Below are 26,685 nucleotides of genomic sequence, written 5' to 3'. Positions count from 1 at the left end.
ATTGAATTCTAGATAATCATAATTGTTTATGTATTTCAGAAAAGAATTTTAATTGAATGCTTATAGTGTTATCATATTTATCTAAGAACCTTTAAAGAATGTATTTTAAAATATGTCCTTAGTGAAATTTACTATATATTTTTTTAAGTTAGAAATTGGAATTGTTTTTAGAATAGAGATATATCATCTCATTATCATTGAAATTACCACCAGGTCAGCCACCAAAAATAGGAAGAAAGTGAGTTAATTTTAAATGACTGAATCACAGCAGAAAATTAAAAATGACTAAATATATTTTCAAAATAAAAATACAAGTGTATATACATCATAAAATAACAGAATGGAATCATCAAATAATAAATGGAAAATAATCTTTTCAAGAAGACATTGAAGGTCTCAGGAGAATAATTAGCCTGGATGAAAAAATAAAATAAGAGTGTATAGGATATACATTGATGATAGATAAGATAGAGAGATAGAAAATAGATAGATGGACAGATACAGATAAATGGATGGATAGGTGGATGGATAGATGCATGCATGAATGGATGGAGGAGTTGGCACACAGGTAGATTTCTTCCTCACTCTACCAACCTTTGCTTCTTAACCCCATATAGGTTTGTTTGCGCTGCTCACGTGACACTATACATGACGGAATTTTGAGTCCAAATAGAAGCCTCTAGTTTTCAATACAAAATCCATAAGTTTGCCCTTTGATAGAAAATGGGGCACCACTATGAGTTACTTTTATACAGCTGTTGGTAACAACTTTGGCTTCTGTGTGTCCCAAGCTGCCTTGCTTGGTCAGTGAGTAAACAGTCATAGACTCGTAAGGGGAGAGTTCACAGAGCCCAGGGGATGTACGCAAAGTATGCTCCACTTCCAGCAGTTGAAATGAATGTAGTACTCCTTGGCGGGCCATTTTCTTCAGCTTTTTTATTTTATTTTTATACTGGAGTTCAGCTCCCCTGTGTCTGAAGAGGCTCCTTGTTCATGTAACCTGATGCTGGGTTTTCTTCTGTGGCAGTGGATGGCAGGTGGACCTCCTGGAGCAAGTGGTCTACTTGTGGGACCGAGTGCACACACTGGCGCAGGCGGGAGTGCACAGCGCCAGCCCCCAAGAACGGAGGCAAGGACTGCGACGGTCTGGTCTTGCAATCCAAGAACTGCACTGACGGCCTTTGCATGCAGAGTAAGTCTGTTTGAGCAGACAGCACACACTGGCGAGACCTGAGATCTAACCATTAGGAATTCTCTGCAGAAAATACTAGAAATCAAACATTATTTGAACAACAAAAAAGGCAATAATATACCAATATCCTCGCTCCCCACGTTGAAAACGGTAGACTCCCAGGAACCTAAGGGAATAACTGTGTCCAGTTAACAGATGACACAGACAGTATTGCTTCCTCATAAGCAAAGTGTGATTTAGTCATGTCCGGGGAGGGGCTCCCATTCTTTCCAAACCAGGGAACCTTGACTCAGTTTTATGAGAGTGAGCAAAAGAGCACCCTAAACTCCTCATAGAGTCATGTGACTTCCCAAAATAACTTATTTATTCCTAATTCATGACTGTTATCGAACTAAGGTCCATGGGATATATAATATGTATAAGGAGCACAACATTTCTGCAGGTCGAGTTAACGATTTACAAGTATTTACTGGGAACATCTTCACAATTCCTTGAAAATGGTGGGTTTTACTAAGAGTTATGTTTACTTAAAGAAAACAATGTTAATAAAACATAACATTTTAAAAGTGGGTGTAGAAGATTGGCTCAGGAACATAATGGGTGCTTTAAATATTCCCCATGTTTTCATGGCTTTGTTCTTTAGTTTTTCTTAATGAGATGGTTGTTTGATATCCATACCTACAAAGTCTTACCCTTTTATTAAGGAGCCCTTAGATGTACAAATTTACCATCTCGTTCATGACCATGAATTAAGGTACTAAGAATTGTTCTGAAATCACACCCATGAGGGTGAATAGATCAAATAATGTACTATCTTTGGATCTTAATGGTGGCCAAATGTTGACATTTCTTATAACACCTTACAACTTGCTTGAGAGTACAGGCAACCAGATATATTTCTGTGGAAGCTTTTACGAATAAAATATTTTCATTTCTCCATATTTAGGAAGTTCTCTTTACCTGACAGAGTTTACACACAGAGGGACATTTAAAAAGAAATGTTACTTAAAATACAAATAAGTAATTATGTTGCTGACACAGAATACAAATCCAATAGGCCTTTTGTTTTTCTGTGCACGGCAGGTTCCATTCTTTGAAAATGGCTGCTGCTGCGTGTAAAAAGCACAGCTCTGGTCGTGACTTGGAGACTGCCGCTGTGCATCTCACTAAGCTTGTACCTGAAATGCAAGGATGAAAAGAATACAGCTGTTTTACTAACCATCTATACAGATGCAGCATTTGTTCCTCTAGGCACGAGTTTGAGTGAGGATTATAATAGAAACATGTCACACAAGTTATTCTTTTAACATTTTTATGATTTAGTACTCTTCCTTTAGTGTTTACAAATTGATTCATGTGATTAAAAAGTAGCAACATTTGAACTTCCTCTCTCTGTCTCTCTCTTCGTCCCTACCCCCATGATCCTCTTCCTTCCTTTTCTCCTGTCTCAATATTATTTTTTAACTTTGGCTTATTTAATTCCTGCTACTTGCATTAGACTTTACTGATAAGACTGACTACACATATAAAAGTTGAATGCATAAATTGAAAATAAGATTTTTAAGGACAGAACAGGAACAAAAAAGAAAGAACAACAGAAATGTGGTCTGCTTCCAAGTCTTGGCTATTGTAAATAATGCTGTAATGAGCATAGGAGTGCATATATATTATTTTGAATTAGCGTTTGGGGGTTTCTTTGGATATATCCCAGAAATGGAATTGCTGGGTCATAAGGCAGTTCCATTTATTAATTTTTGAGGTAATTCCATACTGCTTTCCACAGTGGCTGCACCAATCTGCATTCCCGCCAAGAGTACATGAAGGTTGTCTTCTCTCCACGTCTTTGCCATTTATTGATGATAGCCATTCTGACAGGTGTGAGGTCATATCTCATTGTGGTTCTAATTTGCATTTCTCTAATGATTAGTGACAAGTGCCCATCAGTAGATGAGTGGATTTAAAAAGCTGTGGTACATTTACACAAGAGAATACTACTCAGCCGTAAAAAAGAAGGAAAACTTACACTTTACGACGGCACGGGTGGACCTAGAGAGTATTATGCTAAGTGAAATAAGCCAGTCAGAGAAAGACAAATACCATATAATCGAATACCATATAATTTCACTTATATGTGGCATCTAATGAACAAAATAAACTAACAAAGCAGATACAGACTCATGGATACAGAGGACATACTGACAGCTGTCAGAGGGGAGGTGGTTGGAGGCTGGATAAGAAGAGGGAAGAGGTTAAGCAAAGAAAAAAGAGATTCATGGACATGGATAATAGTATGATGATTGCCAGAGGGAAGGGAAGGTAGGGGGAGGTAGAAGACAGTTAGAGGGAGGCAGTGGTAAAAGCTGATAGAAGGGGTCGAGTGGAGTGGTAAACACACAATGCAATATACAGATGATGTGTTATAGAATTGTATACCTGAAACCTATATAATTTTATTAACCACTGTCACTCCAATAAATTCAACACATCAATAAATAAATGTGGTAAATGAAAACAATAAATACGATGGTATACATCAGGGATCATCATATATCGGGGATAATAATGCAAGTACTGTAATTCAATTCACCTGTTAAAGGAAATTCAGATTTGTGGGTGGGGAAATCCAGTTTTATAATGTTTATGAGAGACAAACTGAACTCATAATTATAGAGAAAGATTGAAAGTTAAGAACTGGAACTTACAATATAGTTCAGTCTTTATCTGATTGGACTATTCTTAATTTAATTCCATTTCTCATTATGCCTAAGTAACAGATCTTTAAAATTGTGTTTGCTTGTAGTTTTAATTTAGATTTTTGCTTTTCTTTACTTTATAGTTTTTAGAATCTTTAATTTCCCATTGAATATTTAATCAAAATTTTCTAAATTGTTTATCCAGTCATTAATTGTCTGTGCAAGGTGTCTTAGAAACTCAGGTGTTTCCTCAATACCAATTAATGTTTTTAAAAGGCTTTGAGGTTTGTCTATGAAATTATATAATATTTTGAAGATATCATAATGCTAGATGTTAGTAAATATACAGTAAAATAAAATCTCTTGTAATTTACTAATGAGAATACAAATTTTTGCAATTATTTAAGGAGATTTGACAATATGAATTAAGAGCTTTAAAAGTGTTCATAGTCTTTGACCCAGTAATCCTACTTCAGTGAATAAATTCTCAGTAAGTAATATGAATCCCTTAAAAGATATATGCTAAATATACCATATTGTTTGTATTTACTGTAAAAAAAATGAAAAATCCTTAAGTCCAATATTAGAGCAATGGTTAAGTAATACATGCTACTTCCATAAGGTGGAATATCATGTCACCACTAAACTATTTATGATGGTTTAATGTGAAAACTAGAATATAGGTTTATAGATGCATTTTGTCATAAGTATGTAAAAGTAAGTTTTAGAAAAAGGTGAATGAAGTTGGTGCATTTGTGCTTGTGAGATTAATTAATTATATTTATTTTCTAATCTGCATTCTATTCTCCATATTCTTTATCTTTAGTATTTCATTATGTTTATAATTGTAAATGAGTTTTTGATAAAGAGATGTTGAGGACTGCCTGAAACAACGGCATATCTAGTAAGCAGGAGTCTCAGGATTTCGAATGCAGCAAAATCACTGATATGTCCTGGGAATTTGGTCTCATTGATTCAAACTAGATTAGATTTAAATTAGATTACCAAAAAGGTATTTGCACGAAATACTTGCATAAAGCCCTAGTTGTATAAAACCCCAGGTGGCTAGAGTTACTCATAGCCAGTAAATCAAGTGCGTTTATAAAAGGATTTGAAGACATGGGGATTTGGAACTGAATTATAGTTTTGCATTATTTCCCAGTTGCCTATTATATACACTTGCAAACATACTTACCCTTAAACTCTTTGATAAATTGGATTCATTATGTGATGCTGTGTAATTTCATTTGTGATACAACGTCATGGTCTTTAAGCAATTTCAGAAGCTCTGCTAAATTTTTTTAGGCCATTCATACACATCAGCTGACACTGAAGTATAATAAATATCATGTATCTGTTACACTGGGTATATCATCATTGGCCTGAAAAAGTAGTTCCTACACTGGAGTAGTTTCTATACTGCTTTCAAATTAAGAACTTCCAGAAATTGGTGTTATTTCACCAGAATTATTTATTAAAGCTTAATTAAAAACCATCAGAGTCTCTTAATGCCCCAGAAAGAAGTTGAACATTTTTGGTTTATAACCACATTGTTAATTGAAAAAAAAAAAAAAAATTGAAGTCCTTTGGTATGCTGAAGATAAATGACTTAGAGCATTTTTCACTATTGAAAGGAACCAAGCACATGTGTCTGATATGTCTAATATGAGAAACTTAATATTAAAAACAGATGAGACTGTCTTTACTTAATAATACTGCAGAATAATGTATCTTATTCAGAAGGCAGTAATGTGTACCCATTGCACTGTGTACCCATTTAGGTTTCTTCATATCATTCCTAAAATTATATGAAAGTAGCCCCTGGTTTTGCAATATATAGTTTTGAAATAAGATTTACTTGAAATGGTTCTGGAGAGAGAGAGAGAGAGAGAGAGAGAGAGAGAGAGAGAGAGAGAGAGAGAGAGAGAGAATACTAGACACAGAAGAAGACAAAAGCACTTAGGCCAGTCTCCAAAAATGCTAAGCCAATAAGCATATTTACCTTTTTACCTTTTATGTTGAAATACAATTGTATTACCAAGACCTGACAACTTTGAACTTTTATGATCTCTATAATGAATATGTAGTAAGATCTACTTTGTCATGGTTGGCATGTAATGGATTAATCCGTGCTTACTTTTTCCTTTTCAAAACAGCAATCCAAGGTGCATATATGTGGCTTAGTCCAGAAATGGTGCTTTATATATATTTATGAATATGCTCAATTAGATTATTACATTACCGCCTCTATTCCTAAGGACTTTAGTTTTTAATCCTATTTGAAGATTGGCATCCCACTTAGGGATATGTAAAAGTTCAAATCTGAATTTAGAATTACTTTCTTGGCCGAAGAGGGTTTATGCCACAGTAGACAAATTAAAAACTGCAATTTACAAACAAGAACTGCCTGAAATTGTGTCTGCATCAGTGAACGTCCTGACTTCTGGAAATTAAAACATTATGTAGCCTGCAAGTTTAGCACTTACTACTCATTTAAAAATTTACATGCCACACAGCTCTTAATTCTCACATATAGAGGAAGTGGCAGAACTGTGTGTGTAAATTGTGGTATGGACACATTGCATACCAGGTCTCCTCGAATCCCAGGTGCATTTAATGTGAGGAAATAATTTACTTTACAAATAATCTCTTCTTGACTGTAGAATGATGTGTTTATGACCGCCATAATAGGCATTTGAGAAGGTGCTAGTCAGTTTCCAGTGAAATTCTTGTCAACACAGCAATCTGATAGGGAATGCATAATTGTGAGTGTCAGACAGTGAGTGCTTTTATCTACAGTCTGGAAGAAGTTGATGTCATAGCTGTGTTTGTCCAGTCCTTGATATGCCCAGTGTCCCAGCTGGCAAATAAATATTCTGTATGTGGACTGGCTGCCCAACACAGTGCTCTGCTGTCTTCAGTGTAATAAGTGCGGTTTGCTTTTGCTTTTGCTTTTTTCCTTACTGGCAAAACATTTTCCTACTTTTGAAAGCAAGGATGTGGTTAGAAACTGTAACCCACAGAAACCTGCTGAGCACATATGGAACCCCCACACGGACAAATGCAAGGTCTTCAGCTTCTGTGATGGAAGGGAACCTCCTCGGGATTCAAGAAAGCTGCCACCTTTTACAGCCACCATAGAGTGTGGACTTCAGATCACATGAATGCAGGGCCACAGCTTTGAATTATGTTTTCATTTTGCCTAAAAATCCAGCTGATACAGTGATGTGAGCTAGAAATCAGCCTTTTCAGGACTGTCATTTTTTTACCAGGTGTCTTTACTACCATGGATTATAATGTCATTACCTTTTGATTTAATAGTTCATTATTCTTCTTAAGGAACGTTGATGGGGATAGATTCCATTTCATTAAAAACACTTGGGTAGCTGAACTGCAGATTTGATTTTACTCAGCTACTGAGCTAAATTTCAGATGTATTCTGCATCTACTGTGAATCACAAGACAAGACTTTTACATCCTGAGAAGTTAATTCTGAGCTATTCATTTTCAGAGGGTGTGGCTGTTACTGTCAGGAAAATGGCTGTGGATCAGTGTAGTAAGGATGGCCTGCTATCCTGTGAAGGTTGGAGCTGAAATACAATATGATAGCAATTTAGTAACTGACATCAGTGATAAGCAAATGTTCATTTCAATTTTCGTTGGCATGTCCAAGAATTTATGTATTCATTTATTTGGAGATCCTTAAGCCCCTGTCAATAAATAAACCCTCAGAAGGGTGGTAAATTATAATAAATGACCTGAGTGTCTTTGACAGACCTGACCTTTGACATCATTAGTACAATCCTGATGGGCTTGCTAGATAAGAACTGACCTAAAAGGAAAAAACAAAACCTGGACATGTTTATTTTGAATGGTCCTTGAGGTTCTAATAAGAACACTTGCATCATAAAAATGTAATCTGGCTGAGAAAAATCACATATTTTGGCTTAGGGTGAAGTCACTTGCAAAAAGAAAGAAAAGACCAAGCAGCTAGATTGAGAGAGGAAAAAACGCACCAAGAATAGAGGTTCTTCTAATCCTAAGATCATAAAAATGAGGACATCTTTTGAAGTCATTTACTCTACTTTAGATAGATAAATAGGACTTTTATATAATCCAAAATTTGGTAATTTAAAAATATGTACCTTTATAGAACATAATGCTTTCATAAACTATAATTGAGTTATATTCATAATTTATATTCTGACCCTATTTGAGATGTGAGTTTGCCTCTATTTTTTAATTCTCATAATATTATAAAATCTATTTACAGGTATTAAGCTCACAGCAAAAGCTTCATATTGAAATATAATGAGTAAATCTTGAAAGCAAACAGGAACACTTTATAAAATTCTATCCATCTTCCTTCAGCTAGCAATTCAATAATTAATCTAAAGAAAGAGAGTTTGAATTCCCAACTTTGGTGGATGTAAAATTTACTGTATCACATGTATTTTAATTTAAAGGAATTGCAGATATAATTTTAATTTTATTCACTTTCCACCCAATGCATTGACTGTAAGCCCTGGCATATACTGCTTCTGACCCCCATCTATTATACTATGTTAGATATGGCTAAGCCAAAGCAACATTGACCTGAGTTTAATTTAATAAAACTAAAGAACTACAAAAAAAAAAAAAAAAACCACACACACATAAGTTTTAATAGCCCCCTAAGAATATCTCTGCCTTATAAAGGAAGAAACTGAGGCATAAAATGAAAACTGCCAACCAATGCCCACAGTAAGAGTGAAAATATAAACCCAAATCAAATCTGTCTCATTTTGAAATACTTTTTTCATGGGTTCTTAGATGGTGGAAGCAACTGGCTATCATTTATTTATTTATTTATTTATTTATTTATTTATTTATTTAGCTTTAAAATGTGTTTCTTCTGATGGGTAGTGTCCCTCCAATGATTGATGTTTATTCTTTTTTTCCTATAGGTATCATTTGAGGAAAACAATATTTCTCTCTTAAATATTTCTTTATTGCAGGGTTTTATGCCAAAATACAATGCAATGATCATACAATAACAGCTACATTATTCTAGTTTGGCCCTCCAGTTACATTGGAATAGAAATGCCCAAGTTTGGTGCACCTCTTCCCTCTTCCCAGCGTGGAACAAAAGATACTGTTTGAAACTTGTTTCACTTAAGGGCAAAAACCTCTTTGCTAATATAGCATTACCTCATTCAATCACTGAAATGCAAGGTAGGCTGTGAACATATCGAAGTCCTTTTCAATTATGTCCTGTCCCTTTTCATTTAAATCTACTAGTTAAAGCCAGACAACACTTAAAAAGATGGCTGGGGTTTCTCCCAAGAGCTGGACACCCTGTCTTTGCTGTTTCACCAGCTTTGTGATGTTAGGCAAGTCCCTTTACCACTCTGTACTCCTGCTCCTTAGTCTGCAGATAAAAAGAAGGGTTACTGTAGGAAATTCTAATCCCTGATCTATTTTAACTTCAACATCCTTGAGTGGGGAGGGGTAGGTTTGTGTGTTAGTGAGGGCATAGACTGGTTTTGAGGAATTTCAACCTGCCTAGTGATGCACAGAAGTTCTGACATTTCTCATATCAATAGATTTGCTTGATAATTTTTTCTATTAAAATATTATCTATGGCATAAAAACGTTTAAGTATCTTTTTAAAATATTAATCATAGAATCATGATCATTTTTGGCTATCACTTATCATCCATAAAGCAGGAAAAGAGTTTTGTTTTAAGACTGGAACAATCAGCTCAGTTGCTGTTTATTTGGGGGATTAAGATTTAGACACGGTTACTGGCAATGTTTCTAAGACTGCCCAACTATAAACCCACCAAATAGGCTATGTTTCAGCACAGATTACACAATTATGAGCCATGTACTTATAAAACTAAGGAAAGCTCTCTTTTCTTTTTAAGATACTTGGTCATGGACTCTCACCATTTATAACAGTTGGAAATCACCTGCAAAATAGGGGTCACCCCACCTCTAGTCTAAAGGGTGACCTGGTAAAAATTAGAAAAAGTCATTCTTTCCTCAAGTCACTTTGCTACCGTCAACCACAAAATTATTTTGCTGACAATCCAAATCTACAGTCAATACAAATGTAAATGGAGCCACCCAGAGATGAACAACGCAAATTCTCACTTCCTGGGCTTGACTGCCAGGAGGGTGAAATAAAATTTCAGTCTCAATATTTTTGCTAACTTCAATGTATTACTTCTTAACTCTGGAACTTAGTTTCCTCATCTGAAAAAGGCTGGACTAGAAAACCTCTTAAAATCGTCGTCGGCAGCCGTCCGTCTCGAGAGACGATGGTGTAGCTTCTTAAGAGTCTATCTGCACCGCCGAGAATGGCTGTGCAGTCCGACTCGGGAGTGACACGGTATCTGTCTCCTCCCGTGTTGAATCGACATCTTGCGATGACGCTGGAGTGTCCTCTCCAGTGGAGCTGAAGCTACAGAGCCTGGGCAGGGTGATATGGAGGGTCTGCTTAAACTGACCCTGACCCCTCTTAAAATAATGTCTTTAGTAATAATGGGATGGCTTTCTGGCATAAGGAGCATTTCAGGAACCGTTTAAGACGGCCTGCTTGCTCTGGTTTTCAAACTGTTCATGCTTTCACTTACAATTTCCTTCACAATGAAACTTCTTCCAGGTCAGGAAAATATCTCCACTGAAAAATACATGTTCTTTAAATTACCCCCCCACCCACCCCCCCAAAACACCCAAATTACAAAAAAAACAAAACAAAACAAAACCAGGAGACCATAGGGCATGAGCATGCCCTGTAGCAGAAGCACATGTCTGGGCTGGCTTGCTCTAGCTGCAGCTGCTGAGGCTGCTGCAGCCAATGCGACAAGCCCTGCATCCTTCCTGGAGCCAAGTGCTCATGTTCCTTCTGTCAGTCCAAGAGAGGTGACTTTGAAAGTTGTTATCAATGGAACTGCATTTCTTCCAGACAGTTCTTTCATGGCAAGACGATTCCTCCCATTGCAGGGCATTTAGTAACTTTAGCCCTCACTCACGAAATGCCACGAACAATCCTCTGATCATATGGCAACCAAAGAACGCCTCCCCTGCCCCATTTCCAAACAGCCCCTTTAGAAGTGGCACCAACTCTGGTTGGGAAACATTTTAGCATTGAGTTGCACTCTGGTCTTGGAAATTTGCTTCTGCAACATGCCACTATATCTTTGCCAGAAGCCACAAAGACCAGGAATAAACCTCTTTAAAGGAGAGAGTGAAAAAGTATACAGTACTTAGAAGAGTGCATTGTTCATGGTTTCTCAGAAAAACTGGGCTTCTTGTCTCTGAAATTACTAAGGAACCTGAAATTCAAACAAATTTCCTAAGGTCACTCATTAAATAATAGGTTGCCTCAACTCTACAAATAAAATCTATTAAGAACCCAGCGTCTCAGTGTACGTATAATGTGCATCATAACGATATTGATACAGTTGTCGTTAATTGATTGCTTGCCATGGACCAGCATTTTACACATCTCATTTCTCCTTTCCACAACAGTATGGAAGTGATTATTCCTATGCCCTTACACAGATGAGAGGGCTAATGCTTCAGGAAGTGCAGTAGTTTTGAAACAGAACCCACGGGCTGTTCAGTTATGAGGGGCTCGATTGCCCACCGCCAAAAAGCATAACTCAATAGCAGAGTTTGGTGAAAAGGAAAGGACTTGTTTATTTAAAGGTTATATAGATTTAGATTAATGGTGGTTTTCTGCCATTAAGTCTCACTTCCTTTAAAATACCCAAAAACACATACTTCTGCCTCCCCCTGCCAAACCAGGCTAGTTTTAGAACAGAAAAGTCAGAGGTAACCATTTCCCTCTAGGAAAATAGAAGTCTGTGGCTTCATATTTCCCAGACCCAGTTCAGCTTTACTGGCAGCTCCCATTTATTTGTGCCTGACTGGGGAGGTTTTGCCTGTGTCACAGTGTTCTTCAGCCTGTAATCCAGAACTGTGTGACACCTTTTACACACCCGACCTTAAGGTCGGCTGGTGGGGTGCTTCTGCTCTCTTTCAACCCACATGGCTCTCTCCTGCTTAACAGCTGCTGCCATATTTTTAAGTCCTTGACCACGGCCTGTGTCATAGGGGGTATGGTGACCAGTTGTGGCCACTTGTAGAATTTTGCGCAGGCACTGTAAGCTTTTCCTCACCATTCTATGGTCAAAGCCTCTCCTATCTCCTTGGTGCATGGAATGGCCATTGCTGTTTACATATTAAGAAACTAGGTATCTCTCAGGAAAATGGCTGTGCTCCATTGAGACCCATTCCCCAAATTTCGGGGCTTCTGCCGCTCTCTTCCAGTTTGACCAAGCCCTCATGGGAAAGGAAGGGGCAGAAGGAGGATTCAAACTGAAGTCCACTCAATTTCATGGCCTTGGCCACCAGCCACGGTGTTTTTTCAATAGGCTTAACTTTCAAGTGGTAGGAAAAGTAACTGAAATCCCTACTTTACGAATCAGGCCAATGATAGCGACACTGAAAACAGCCATTTTTCACTGTGTTCTAGCAAAGGTATTCTTTTGCATTATTGCTAGAACTCCTGTTGGCAGGGTCATCTCATTAGTAGAAGAAAATGTGCCCTGTTGTTGCATGAGAGATGAATCAGATGGAGAAGTGAAAAAACAAACTTTAGAAGGTGACTCTGTCTCCCTCATTTAGGGGATGGAACAGTAATCCCCTTCTTTTCTGCTTCCCAGCCTCCTAAGTGACGTGTTAGTTCTGTAGTTGCAGAAGTGTTTTGAAAAGGATGGAAAAAGTCTTACAGAGTTGCCTGCCAAAAGCCTTTATCGGTGCTTCCATAACAGTATATTGGGGTGTTGAACACTGATCTGTTTTACATTTTCCCATGTAGGAAAATAACAGTTTGCTTAGATTGGTCGTAACTGGCTGTGAGGAATAACTATTAGTGAGACTTTTATTCTTCTATTTTATCTTCCAGCAACCTCAAATGGAAACGCTTCATCAAATATATTGATATACCTGTTGATAGACATCTCCCAAGCCATCTGTTGTAGAAACTATCATAAAATGCTGTCACTTTGCTCTCCGTTATCTATAGAGAAGCCAAAATTATCCTTTCTAGAGTACATTTGATCACAAGATCTGCACTTCATTTAGAATAAATTCAAAATGCCTCGTCATGAACCAGCAGGCCTATGTGGTCTTGTTATTGCTCCCCCCGCTCAGTATCCCTTTTGCATCTCACTCACCGCCCTCTAACCACTGGTAGATGGGACCCTTTGCTTTCCCACCTCATGGACCATGGCTCTCTCCTGATCTTTTGCTTGGCTGATTCTTTCTTATTGTTCAACTTTCAGCTCAGACTTCATCTCAACAGAAAATTGTTTTCTGAATACCTAAGTTTGTTATCCTTTTATTTTCAATCACATTACATTCTTTATTTTTTTAATAAGGAGTTTTTCAGCATTTGAAATGATCTTATTTATCATCTTTTTTGTTTTCTGTTAAACTAAGATAAAAGCAGGAACTTTGCCCATCTGATTTGCCATTGTACCCCTATGGCTAATACTGAACCCAGCATATATTCAAGTTCAAAAGTATTTGTTACATAAATGAATGAATGAATGAATTCTAGTTCTGTGCCTGCAAAAATATTTGAATTGTCCAGATCTACATAAATATGGGAAAGTTGAGATTAAAATCAAAATTATAAAATTTATTTTTATTATTTCCTGGTCTGCTTATCAAGAATAGGGATTTTGTTAAGAAGTAAGGAAAAAAGCCTAGGAAAATCCAAAACTGCTTCACAGGGAGAAATTTCAGCCCATGCTCTGTCTCTCTGGAGAACAACTTCTCCCTTTATAAGCTCCACCTCTTCTTTGTACTCCAGCAGGCACTCACTGATTCTTACCAAACTTTTCATAGTGAACATCAGATCATCGCCAAATACCCCACTTTACACTAATTTCCAGGCCCTCTCATCTGCTAAAACAAATCTTTTGGCATCCCTCTTTAACATCAACCCTGCCAAAATGACAACATCCGTGATCTGGTCTCCCCTCCTAGCAGTGAACTGGTGTTGCCTTGAGTCTTTGGGTTTCAAAAAGAAATACCCTTTTTTCTCTAGAGCCTGTATATGTCCCAGGTGTCCTATTATTGAGTTTATGGAATACAAATAGAAAAAGGTTATTACCAGACAGAAGTGTTTAAAATGAAAATCAAACCTAATACACAGACGCAGACACCTGGAATAAGGAATATAATATTTATAAAACTGAGTTGGAGGCTGCAATCATTGCTCTAAAATAAAGCATTAAATATTAATTCAGAGCAAACCTGTCTGTGCTGCAGCAAACCTCTCTTTCATTAAGATAGCACTGCATGTTTCTCCAGAATTAGTTCCCCCAAATAGGTAAATAGCTTGTAAGAACTGAGTGTTCTGCAAACTACAAAAAAACCTACCTGAGGCACGATTTAGATTTACCTTTAGAATTAAAGCATTACACACGTTTAATTTTAAACCAATTAATTGTGATTCTTGTAGATTCTCTACATTTTTGCCCTTGGGTGTCACTAGGAAAGTTTAATTCACATGCTTCATATTCATCTTCATTTGATTAATCCAAATGGTGCTGGATCATTTGATTAACTCATGTTGCAGCATATTAAATATTAGGAAACTGTGCCAGTTATAACTTGTACTTTAAATTTTTTCATAGATTTTTTTTTATTTCATAGTCTGTTTCACATTTATAAACCTTTCCTCCTAATCTTCTACTTCATGTTACTATTTTATTAATTTTTATTACTGCTCTTATTGTCTGTTTCCTACCTTAGAATATATTAAAAAGAAATAAAAATAAAATTGCTAAAATTGTTAATTTTTTCTGCATTTACTGTTGAGATGAGGTTTTTATTTTGCCCAATTTACACCATTCCTCCGAAGTCCTAAAATAAATAACTTTATAACCTCTAGACCCTATTGATTTTTTAATGATTTCAAATAAAAAGCATCCAATTCCACTGCATTGACAAACTGCCCAGCCCCTGGGCAAAACCTATTGGATTCCTATTAAGTGGAAGGGGCAGGAAACAACAAAAAATCTGAAAAGTGAATCTGAAATGGAGCAGGGAGAGGTGGTCGTGGCTCAGCTCAGTAAATGGGTATTTAACCTTTGACCAATGACGACAGGTTTCTTTCAGTTCTATTCAACCAAGAGCAAGCTGTTATGATTTAATAAAAAAGTTTTAAAAAAAACTGTTTAGAGCCTTACTGAATATGTCGTGGGAATTAAAGCATATGGCAGGGATAAGGGAAAAAGATTTTCCTTATGCTAATGACCCATGATGTCTGAAATAAATTAGATCCATTAGAGTTTATGGTCAATAAAAGAAAGACTTTAAGCACTCCAAAGTCAGTGACTCGAGACCAGTTTTTGCTCTGAAATTCAATCTGCCTAGTTATTAATTCTTACTGAGACTCCAGAGCAGACAGGAGATGCAAAACCATAATTCTGTACTGAACCAGAATTTTAAAAGACTACAGGATTCTTTTCTTTTTCTTTAATTAAACATTTTCCATGCTTCTTATTTTGTTTCCCTCATTAATTTGATTTTGTTCCTATTTTTGCTTCATTTTTTGTTTCTTTTTAAGGTTTCATTTATCCTATTTCAACTGAACAGAGAACCCAGAATGAATATGGATTTTCTTGTAAGTTTGATGTTTGGTTTTTATGTTGCTAAATAATCTGTTAACGTTATTGCCCCTGGTTCAAGTTTACCTTTCTTTAGATCACAGATGTGCACACAGGAAATGGGCATCTAATATATTTTAACATGAAAAACAAATTAGATTTTCGCTGCTGAAGAGAAGAAAGGGTCATTTCAAGCCTCTCTCAGCTTTAAAATCTATCAGCCTACCATTCAAAGCCTGAGTCCCAGTAACTGACAAAACATATCCTAAAATATGCTGATATGAGTGAATAAAGGCCAGGGTTCAAATGCTAAAAAATAAAAGATTGAGAAAACACAGATCGATTGAGTTAGAAATCATGAATGTTGAATAAGCAATTACAGCCTGGCAAAGTAAAACATTAAGGATTATGATATAATATCCTGCCCAGAGTTCAGAGTGCTGCTGCAGGGCCTCAGATAGAACCCAGCAACACAGGGACTTCAACGCTTTGAAATCAGTGCTCACACAGCCCAGAGTGTTTGGGGTGTCACTGGGCTTCTGAAAATATCTGTGAATATTGACTTGATTGATAAGAAAGCAGATATTCTGGAAACTTTGGGAAAAACTGTGGTTTAGAAGAAAAAAAAAATCCTTTCACTTACAGTACATTTGAACACAAAATTCTAAGAGACGTAGTAATTTCCACCAGAGAATTTCTTTATATTGTGAATGCATCAAAGAAACGTGACGTGGCAGTGGAGGTGATTCTGTGAGGCACTGGCAATTTGAAAGAGTCACTTCACCACATTAACCTTGTGGCTGTGAGTCTTAGGATAAAATAGTGGTCCTCAACTCTTAGAAGGTCATGGGACCTACAAATCTGCTAATTCTCCCTGCCAAAATGCAAGTGTGGGTAAAACTGACCATAAGAAGGCTATTGTTGACCATCTGAAGTATTGGTTTAGCCACCTCTTTTACAGTGAATCAAGAAGCTGCAATTAACTTTGCTGAAAATGTTTGTGGGTCAAAAAAAACTAAAAACAGAGACTTAAAGAAGTCTGTGGGATTCAGGAAAGGTTTACTTTTCTTTGTTTTATTTTATTTATCAGCTTCTATCACCTTTTGCTGTTGGATCAAAGCATGTTCAATGCTACCAGGGCAACATGCAGCATTTACAGGAATTTTGTTCTCTCTTCACCCAGAAGCAGACCCCACTGTCTGACCACACACTGTGTTGGTCAAATACTTAAATGCCTTCAAGGGTAGTCTGACCTTTCCGATCACTGAACCAGGACTTTATCTTCCTCAGTACACTGTAGAGCTGTATTTTATTCCATTAATGAGTACCTCAAATGTAAATCTCTGACAGGAGACTGTGAGAACCTCAGGCTTCTCACAGGTAATAATGAGTCTGTATAAAAGCCTGGAGTTACCAGTGTGCACCTCTGCTCCTCAGATCTGGGTCTTTTGAAAGCACACCTTTCAGATCCAACATGTTTGCTCCTCGTCTTTGCTTTGCTTAGCTACACTGTTCCCACCCACCCACATCCATTGATTTAGGGGAAAGCGAGAAGCGTTCTATGGAAAGTAATTTCATGACTTGGAAGGATACTAGGAAAATATTCCAGTTTGATAAATATACAGATTTAGAACATGCCAGATAGTTCTAGCAGAGTGTTTACATTTATGTTTTTAAAGAACTATCAGGGAATTCAAAGCCACCTTCCAAACTTTCCACCTGAAATTAGTAATAAAATGTTTTCTCCTGTGGGCCAGGATGGTGTTCGCTGCAGTCTCTTTTGATGCCACGTTATGCAGAGCCCGATTTAAGATAGATGAGTGGGTGGATAGATGCAGAGTGAGAAAGGACCTAATTTTCTACTAAAAGGCCAGTTATTTTATATAGCTTTTGGAATAGATTTAAAATTTATTTAAAAAGGCAATAAATGTCTGAAAAAATTAGAGCAGTATGCATGTCTACTATGGGAAATTTCTCTAATCAGTTGATCCAATGTTTCCTTCTCCTGTTTAGCTGCTCCTGATTCAGATGACATTGCTCTATATGTTGGCATCGTGATAGCTGTGACTGTTTGCCTGGCGATCTCTGTCGCGGTGGCCCTGTTTGTGTATCGGAAGAATCATCGTGACTTTGAGTCCGATATTATTGACTCTTCAGCACTCAATGGAGGCTTTCAGCCTGTGAACATCAAGGCAGCAAGACAAGGTCAGTTGATATTGCACTTCACACCTGCAACTTATGCAAATAAGTAACCTTTCTGTGTAACTTGAACATCAGGGAAATGACCCAGTGTAGCTAGGCCATAAACTCCATGAAGACAGGGGTTGTGCTCTGTTTTGTTAATTACTATATTAACTGCATTCACATGACAAGTTAGAGTTGACAAGGAGCATGAATTTTCTTTTTCTTCTGTAACAGTTTTCTCTGTCATGCTTTTTAACTTTTATTTGCAAAGAGTACATGAACTGGTTGACTGATTTTTGAATCTCTTTTTTCTTCTCTCTTTTGACAAGACTTCTTGTATCGCTATGAATACTGTGGTCTACAGATGAAACAAAATCCAGTATAGACAAGGGAAACCATTACCTATAGTCACCTAGTGGGGATCACTGTCTATGAGTCTCATCTGTGGAAATAACTAAATGCTTCGGAGCACTGAGTAGATTTCAAGGCTGAGTATAGAACCTGTCTATTTATTTGTGGCCAATAATAAGATGGATCTTAGTCATCTAATTGCCCTGTTTTCAGCAAAACTGTAGTATCTATACACCTCTAATATTTGCTGAGTTTCTTTGCATTTGACTCAGCAAGTATCCTGGGGAGATGGACTAAAGCAGGTTGACTGAATGAAGAATTCAAGTAGACTTCTTTTCTCTTTCTGACTCAGACATCCTGGCAGTACCTCCAGACCTCACATCAGCTGCAGCCATGTACAGGGGCCCTGTCTACGCCTTGCATGATGTCTCAGACAAAATCCCCATGACCAACTCTCCAATTCTGGATCCACTGCCTAACCTGAAAATTAAAGTGTACAACACCTCAGGTGCTGTCACCCCCCAAGATGACCTCTCTGAGTTTGCATCAAAGTTGTCCCCTCAGATGACTCAGTCCTTGTTGGAGAATGAGGCCCTCAACCTGAAGAGTCAGAGCCTGGCGAGGCAGACGGACCCATCCTGTACCGCGTTTGGCACCTTCAACTCTCTTGGGGGTCATCTTATTGTTCCTAATTCAGGTAATTGCTAAAGGTTTAAATTACAAAGAGAGGGCTTTAAAAAGTATTTCTGAACCAAAATCTTTTTTGTTGTTGTTTTTTACATTGGTCCTGAAAAGTTAAATGTAGCCTATCTAACCCAGATATACTTTTGATGTAAACCTATATTACTTTAGACAACATCAACAAAACCATTCATCTTCCTCCAGCCAATTCTGAAAACACTTGCTCTATAAATATTATGCTCCCAACTTTCTGTCAAGGTGCAATTTAGAACTGTCTCTGACCTCCTTTTTAACAGAGCTTCAGAAGGCACATCGAGCCAGCAGCTCCCACTGTTGCCGTCACACTTTAAAAGGACAAATTAATTAGAAAACATATCAGCTGGTTCCATTCCAATTCACTATAGGAAGCAATCCTTCAGAATACTAATTTTTTGATGACCAGAGGACATCATGATAGACATCAAATCTTTATTTATTAACTCTTTATTATAGCCTTTAGCCTCAAGGTTTTATAGGATACTCACTACTGCTTCTGCTATATAGAATCATAGTCTCATCATGTGTCATTTTGTAGTATTATTTAGTCTTTACTTAATTATTTAGTTATCTGATTCCATAGAATGAGCCTTATAAAGGTCTTAAACGGTGAATTTAAGTTACTGACTGATAGTGTTTATTAAATTTTGGTATTCATTAATCAGTAGTAGCAATGGCTTTGGAACTATGAGAAGGTTAATGGATTACTCTGTAAATCAACACCCTTAGCTCTTTTGGACAAGGCTGAGCATTTTGCAACTACAACAATAAGAAACAATTTGGTTTACCTAAAGTCTTCATGTAACATAAAAAAAGAATATAATGTGTCAACAACCACACAGCCAATATATAGAACCAATTGGTCTTCAAGTCCAAATATGAACCTGTCTTTGGTTCTTCCTCTGTTCCATCCCCCATGTCAATGTCTTGGCAAGTTTTCACCCCATACCCTTAAAAGTACATTTAATAAATTGAAATACTTAATGTAATTTTTATACATTTTACAGAGTTGGGACCATACATTGTATAAAATGCTTTTCCACCTTTTTCTCATTAATTCTCATGCTCTTGCATGAGCTTTAAAAATCATGATTTTAAACTTATTTTTAATAGTATCATATGAATAAGTCAAAATATATCCTATTGTTCTTCATTGTTTAAACACTATATTAGTTGCAAAAGAGTTTTTTAAATCATACTCACTGAATTCTGTCTTTCTTTCCCATTTCTACAGTGGTCATTTTTTCATAGATTAATTATTAAAAAGGCTTCTCAAGTAGAAAGTAGAGAACTAGCATGTATTAAATACTTTCTTTGTTCTAGGTAATGGTGATTTACAGAAATTATTTTATTTAATAGAGTAACAGTAGTTACCTAAAATGTGACAGACAGGCCTTGTTCTTGTTACTTTACGTCCATAATTTTATTTCATCTCCATAATAAACACAGAGGTACATTTTATTGTCCCCATTGGAAAAAAAATGACAAGGCACGGCAGTGCCAGGTGTGGTCTGCCTGCTCCCACTCTGTACCTCAGCAGACCATTCACCACACCAGTGTGGCATTCCACCCCCTGCTCCACAGCTCCTGTGCTACGTACTGTCTCAGGAAAGTCTGACCCAACATTTTCAAGCACTTATACAAAGGCCTCTGAATAACTACTCCTCTTAATCCTCCATTCTTTATTCTTGAGACTTTCCAGCATAATCAGGCAAGTTTTCTTATTGCCCTGCACTCATTTGACATATTCAATTCCCATACTAATTAAATTATAAGCTATTACTTCTTGGCATCCACAGCAGTGCCAAACACTGTACTCACAGTGGTGCTCTGTACATTTTTATTGAGTTGAACTAAGCTGCATTTATTGGAATAAAATCATGAAACCATGAATCCAAGTATCTTCAGGTTGCTGGCCACCCCAAATTATTCTCTGAGGTGACAGTGCAGTGCTGCAGATCAGGGTTCTTACAGTGTGGTCCATAGGCGACCATCATTGGGACCACCTGGCAGTGCGTTAGAGCTACAAACATTTATAGTTTTGTTAGAACTATAAAAGCAGAAACTCTGGGGGCAGGGTCCAGTAGCCCATGTTTTAGCAAGTCCTCTGGGTGATTCTGTGGCAAGCGCAAGCTGCGAACCACTGCGATAGGCACAGTTAACTAGAACGGAGGTCAGTCCAATAGTCCTACAGAATGGCACTAATTAGCAACTAAGTAAAAACCTACTTGAAGGGCCATGATGACAACTAGCAGGTACTGTTCACTTTCTGGAGTAATGTATGACTGATGAAAGGAGTTCTTCATCAATTATTATTTTGTTATGGAAAAACAGAGATGCTAACCAGCTGTTTCAGAAATAAATGTTTTTTGATATGGTTGAAGTTAGTATTTCTCTGACTTTGAATCTTGGGGGAATTTTTTTAAATTAGAAACAATGCATCATTGCAGCTGTCTGAAATTTTAAGAGCAGTAGTTGGTCTTCCCTTCTTCTTATAAGGAAAACAACAGTGGAACCATCTGTCTATTCCTTAAATAAAACAAGAGTTTAAAAAATTACATCATTTCTTTAATTTCAAGGCAGTTCAGAGAGAGCTGTGGTAACAAATAAGGCCAATAAGGAAGAAAAGCAGGGCAGCGATGAATATTTACATGTCTTTAGAGAAAAAGCAGGATTATGGCTACATGGCCACAAAATCTCATTCCCTTTCACTCACTTCCAAGGCATTCTGTGAAGTTTCCTTTTGATTCCTAAGTCTTATGTGACTTCTTTTCTCTTTTGCTCTTCAGGAGTGAGCTTGCTGATTCCCGCCGGGGCCATTCCTCAAGGGAGAGTCTACGAAATGTATGTGACTGTACACAGGAAAGAAAATATGAGGTAAAGATGCTTTTCTGGCACACATGACTTGATCAATGTCAGACTTGGAAGGGAATTGTACAGTAGAAATAATAAACCCAGCAAATTTTTGTCTTGAATGCCCCGTTTCTAGCACACCCTTGTTTTCCTAGGCCTATAAAAGATCAATTTTTACTTCTCTTTATCTTCGAAGCTGCAGACACTTTTGTGGATCTTGCTTAGGGGCTACAGGTAGAAAGCCAGAGATGTCTTCCCAAGTGGATCTGTGGCCATATTAGCTGAAACAATGGCCATAAACATGATCCATAGATTGTTCAGAGATATACGTGGGTAGACACAGAGACATCAGCTTCATGTGGTCTGGCTCAAGGATCCAACCTTTCCCCAACATAGAATTGAAGGTCACAATAATCAGACAAACCCTAACCCCTGACCTATCATCCTCACCTCAGCCTAGCGCTTTATTTTCACCTGCAGATTCTTCTTTTCATGACTCTTTCTAATTTAAGTGTTATTAACCTCTTTCTTATGTTTACCACCTATAAGTTCCAGGCTGAGCCTTTCTAAATGGAGCTAGGGTTGATTAAAACTCTACTGAATCAAAAGGTTTTGTTTCAAATGTGTTATGATCATAAAGATGATGTTATTTTAAGTGAAAATAGCAAGAGGTATTCAGAAGTCCTAAATTCAATTTCCAGTGTGGCCTCTAACAAATTATAAATGATATTTCTTGCTTAGTTCCCACATAAAGTACATGTGTTACATAGTGATTTAGAGGCCTGACTGACTAATGTTTCTGAAGTACATAGATCTTAAAATAAAAGATGATGTTGAAAGAATGATCCTTACATGTAATCTTTGCTGTTTTTCTCTTTAGTCCTGAGTTCCGAATACAAAGCATTAGTGACAAATGTAGAATTAGGTTACCATTCTAACACATCATATCTTTTCTCTTCCCCTCTCTCATCCTCAGAAAAACATCCATTTTTGGTCTTCTTCAGTAGCTAAAAAGCTCTATTATCATGCTTGCAGGTGGAGATATTGATATTTATAATCTTTAGGATCCAGGACATTTTTTTCCTCAGGTGGTCTGCTTTCCCTACATAAACAACAGCCTGTCTGAGAAAATAATAAAATTCCTTAAGCATTATTCATGCCTTAAACTTGAGGAACAGAAAATCTAACTAAAAGGCTTGTATTTACTCACATCAAATATTCATTTTTTTCATTCTCAATGCGAAGTAACATTCATGGGCCCACAGAGCCCTTATTTTGCAGCAGCAGAAATAAAGATTAGCAAACTCCAAGATCCCTTTGTATTTTTTTCCTTCTTTCTCTTGTCCAGAGTCAAGGTTAGCACTAAGTACTTCCATCTCTCAAGGCCAAGCCAACATGGATATTTTGTTTAAACGGAAATGAGTATTGGCTGTTGCTTTATGCTAAGAAGCAGTGAGGTGTTCATGGCCCCTTATTTCCCATTTGATCAGCATTACCTTGAGCTGAAGATCAAGCCAGAAGGGGCTGCTGCAGGGCCAAGCTGAAGCTGAAAGATGTGTGCACTCACCTGCCTCCCGTGGTTTTCCTTCCCATAGTTTAGTCGGCATCTGACCAGGATAATTGTACATTTTAGATGAAAGGAAAAGCAAACAGAAAACTGACAAAGCTAGACACTTCTGCTCTTAGGTTCCTCTGCCTTTCACTCGAAAGAAAAGGAAACAAAATCCCTCCTTGCCCTGCCCAATGCCCGAAGCTGCATGTAGAGGGCATTATGCTATTGAATTTAGTGTGCATCAAAGAAGTTCTGTTTATCAAAATGAAGCTAGAGAAACCTCAATGTCTCAGAAGAACATAGACATGGGAGACCATGAAACAAGGAACAAACACAAAAAGATAATTGTCTCAAATAAATGCGAAAGTTCCTCTCTTCGATAATATTCTTTGTGAACCAGATGGGTTTCCTCTTGTGAAATCACAATGACAAGGCTGTGGTTTATGATCTAGTCATAATGCAAAGCATAGCTGCCATTATTTCAGCATATTTTTAATTTCATTTATTCCTCCCTACTACTCCGCAAGTTATGAACTCCACTTTAAAGATGAAAAAGCTAAGTTCAGGAAAATGCAGTTGGATAGCCATGGTTTCACAGTGAAAGGCTGAGAGAAAGCAGAAGCCATGCCTCCTTATCCTAGTGCATTCTGGAACACTGTTTCTTCCTATTGCTTACTACAGACATGATGTGAGGGGGACCTTCTTGCAGAGAAGACATTGTGAGGACATGAGGAGATATGAATGCCTCTTCATTTATGGGAAAATTTCTGATCATTTTTTTCCATTTTTCTTCTCTCTGATTCCCTTTATTGCATCCAGAACTGGATGTTTTCCCAGCTCGATGCGATCCAGCTGGTCATCTGCTGATGCGAACCTTCTAAAGGGAGGCGTGAACTTAATTACATGTGGCACAGTGAATGTGACAAGAGGGCCTAGCCATTACCGAATGCGCTCTGAGAGAAAGCATTGAATGGCAGATGAGCAGCTGAAGTGAGCTGCAGAGGTGGCACACGCTTGTCTCTGCCCGAAAGGGAGCAGAGCTGCAAGGCTGTGCCTGAGATTTCTACCTCCCCTGCTCCGCGGACCCCCGAAAAGGCTGCGAAGCCTCTTTTTCACCCCTGTGGACACAATTTCCACGATTAATGACACTCAAGGGGCCTTTTTGCATTATTTCCAGTTGCATTTTTAAAAATGAACCTCACTCGGACTGAAATTTTACCCATTGTCATTTCTTATTGAAAAACAATCTGAATTGAAGATACAGACATTAATTTTCCCTTTCTCTGTACTCTGTACTTGCCTAGCAGTTTTCTCAAAAGATCAAAAAATCAATTTAGACATTCTAAATATAAAGGTAAATAGAACTTTTTTATAAACTGTGGGGAGGGGGAGCTGGAAGGTCTTTGAGCAGCCAAGTAATACAGGAATAGTAGCGCTTTTTAAAGATTGCTCTGGGGACGGTGTGCGGAATGAATGGGTGCAGGGAACAGAAAGACTCCCAGGAGGCTGGGTGCCTAGTTGGGCTGTGGCAATAAACTAGGTGTGAGGGGAGTGGGGATGGAGCCAGGCTCCAGTTTGAATAATGGAAAATGAAATTTATTTCACAACTGGTTAAAAGTGATGCAAAACACAAAGAATATATGCTTAGGTGCCACGCCTTGGGCACTGTGAGAATGAAAGAGGTCAGAAGCAGCAACTGATTCAAGAGTGGAAAGGACGTTCTGAGCTAAATGGGCTCAGGGTGTGTGAATGCGGATACAAGGTTCCTGCCAGAGACGCAGATGGGAAGTCATCAGTGAGTGGCTCCTGCCAGGGAAAAGGTGTAGAAGAAGAAAGAAGAGAACTGGGGAACAAACTTGGGGAAACATTCCTATGTATGGTTTGGGCGTGATGAGTGAAACTAAATAGAATATGAAAGGATAAGGCAGATAAGGAATTTGCATCGGGCATGGTACTAACATATAGTGGCCCCTCAAATAAATATTTTAAATCTAAGAGAGAATATTTCTAAGTGTAATAGGGAAAGAAAATCAAAAATAAAGAGTTTCAAGATGAAGGAAGTGGTTGATAGAGGTGTTATTAAAATTAAAATGTAGAAAAAAAGAATAATTTAAAAATTATTAGATGTGTCAATTACAGGACATTTATGGTCTTTGGGTATTTATTTTTAAGGATGAAATCCCAGTAGGAAGAGTTTATAGTGTGAGTTAGTAGTGAAGCAATTAAAACTATCATATATATTTACAGAATATAAATAATAATGTTTTAAGATAATGGGCCAAAAATCTTTTATGTAGATAATTATATAGTAGAAAGTTTTCATTTATTTGAACATGTGGTTTGGAACTTTGTAAACAGCCATTGAAGTTATTATTTCTCAGTGAAAGACAATTAGCATCCTAAATTTCTCCTTTGAAAGAACAGCTATAAAAAAACTAAAGGAATAGGGGGAAGGAAGATGAGTCCAGATATATTTAAATCTTATTCTCTTACTGTTTTTTGCAATGTTTCTTTATTGAAATCACACTTAAAGAAATGATTCAAAGTGATTTATGAAAACACAGTCTTTTCAGTAGGAAAAAAATTCAAATAAGTGTATTAAAAAATGTGGAAAATAAGATTTAAAAAGATAAGCTAAAATCAGGTGAGCAGTTAGAATATAAAATACTTGGTGTAATTCCCAGCATATTTTCTGATAATAGAACATGAATTTACTATTTTGGAGCTTTTAAGTTATAAGATCTGTATGTCCATGGCAAGAAAATATCCTTGGAAGAAGCTCAATGATTTTTCTGTGGTTCCTCATAAAGAAGACATTTCGTTAATACAATAAACAACATCCTTAAGTTAAAAACAGCACTGCATTTCATAGGGCTGCCTCTATCAGTGTCCCTCAATGTAAGTAGGTGGTATAAAGTCCAGGTATAAATTAAGTAAAATAATTTCACAAGAATTCAGTGATTCAGTTCAGGGCACAATACTTTGCTAGGGACAGATTGTGGGCTCTTTACGGAAATGGTGACACACCTTTAGAACAACTTCCTTTTTTTTGCTCAATTGAGTTTTTGATAGCAAATAAAATATTCCTTGTCAGATACCTAGAGTTCGAGTAATATTTCGAGTTGCCAGTTATATGTGAAACCATGTGCTTTAAAGGGCAGCTGAGCCTAGGGTGGGATCGCCTTCCTGAGGGACCTGACAAAGACCTGCGTGTTAATGGAAGGCATCCCGGCTCCGCATGGTAGTGGATGGAGACAGCTCCTTTTCAATAAGCAAACAGACGAGAAAATTTCTCAAGGTCCTAAACCCAGATAAGCAACCCAAAATATACCATTATGTGAAAGGAGCCAAATGACTGACTATGTTTGAATTCTAGCTTTGCCTCTGACTAACTGGGCAGCCTTAGGCAAGTGTGTTAATATCTCTAGGTTTCAGTTCCCTCTTCTGGAAAAGAGATAGTATAAATAC

General features: G+C 37.3%; 1 protein-coding gene across 1 annotated transcript in view; it reads left to right on the top strand.

The window, feature by feature from the left end:
* Positions 1-26,685, top strand: part of UNC5C (unc-5 netrin receptor C) — a 347,425-nt gene that overhangs the window by 286,738 nt on the left and 34,002 nt on the right. Inside the window, exons 7-10 of the mRNA XM_090266319.1 lie at positions 1,028-1,192; positions 17,574-17,765; positions 18,448-18,792; positions 21,602-21,689. Of these exons, the coding sequence (XP_090122445.1) occupies positions 1,028-1,192; positions 17,574-17,765; positions 18,448-18,792; positions 21,602-21,689 (790 nt within the window). The remainder of the gene's footprint in view (positions 1-1,027; positions 1,193-17,573; positions 17,766-18,447; positions 18,793-21,601; positions 21,690-26,685) is intronic.

This window comes from Furipterus horrens, unplaced genomic scaffold (assembly GCF_987537825.1).
Source record: "Furipterus horrens unplaced genomic scaffold, mFurHor1.1.pri manual_scaffold_2, whole genome shotgun sequence".
In the NCBI taxonomy this organism is placed as follows: domain Eukaryota; kingdom Metazoa; phylum Chordata; class Mammalia; order Chiroptera; family Furipteridae; genus Furipterus; species Furipterus horrens.
This window is presented reverse-complemented; position numbering and strand designations above follow the sequence as displayed.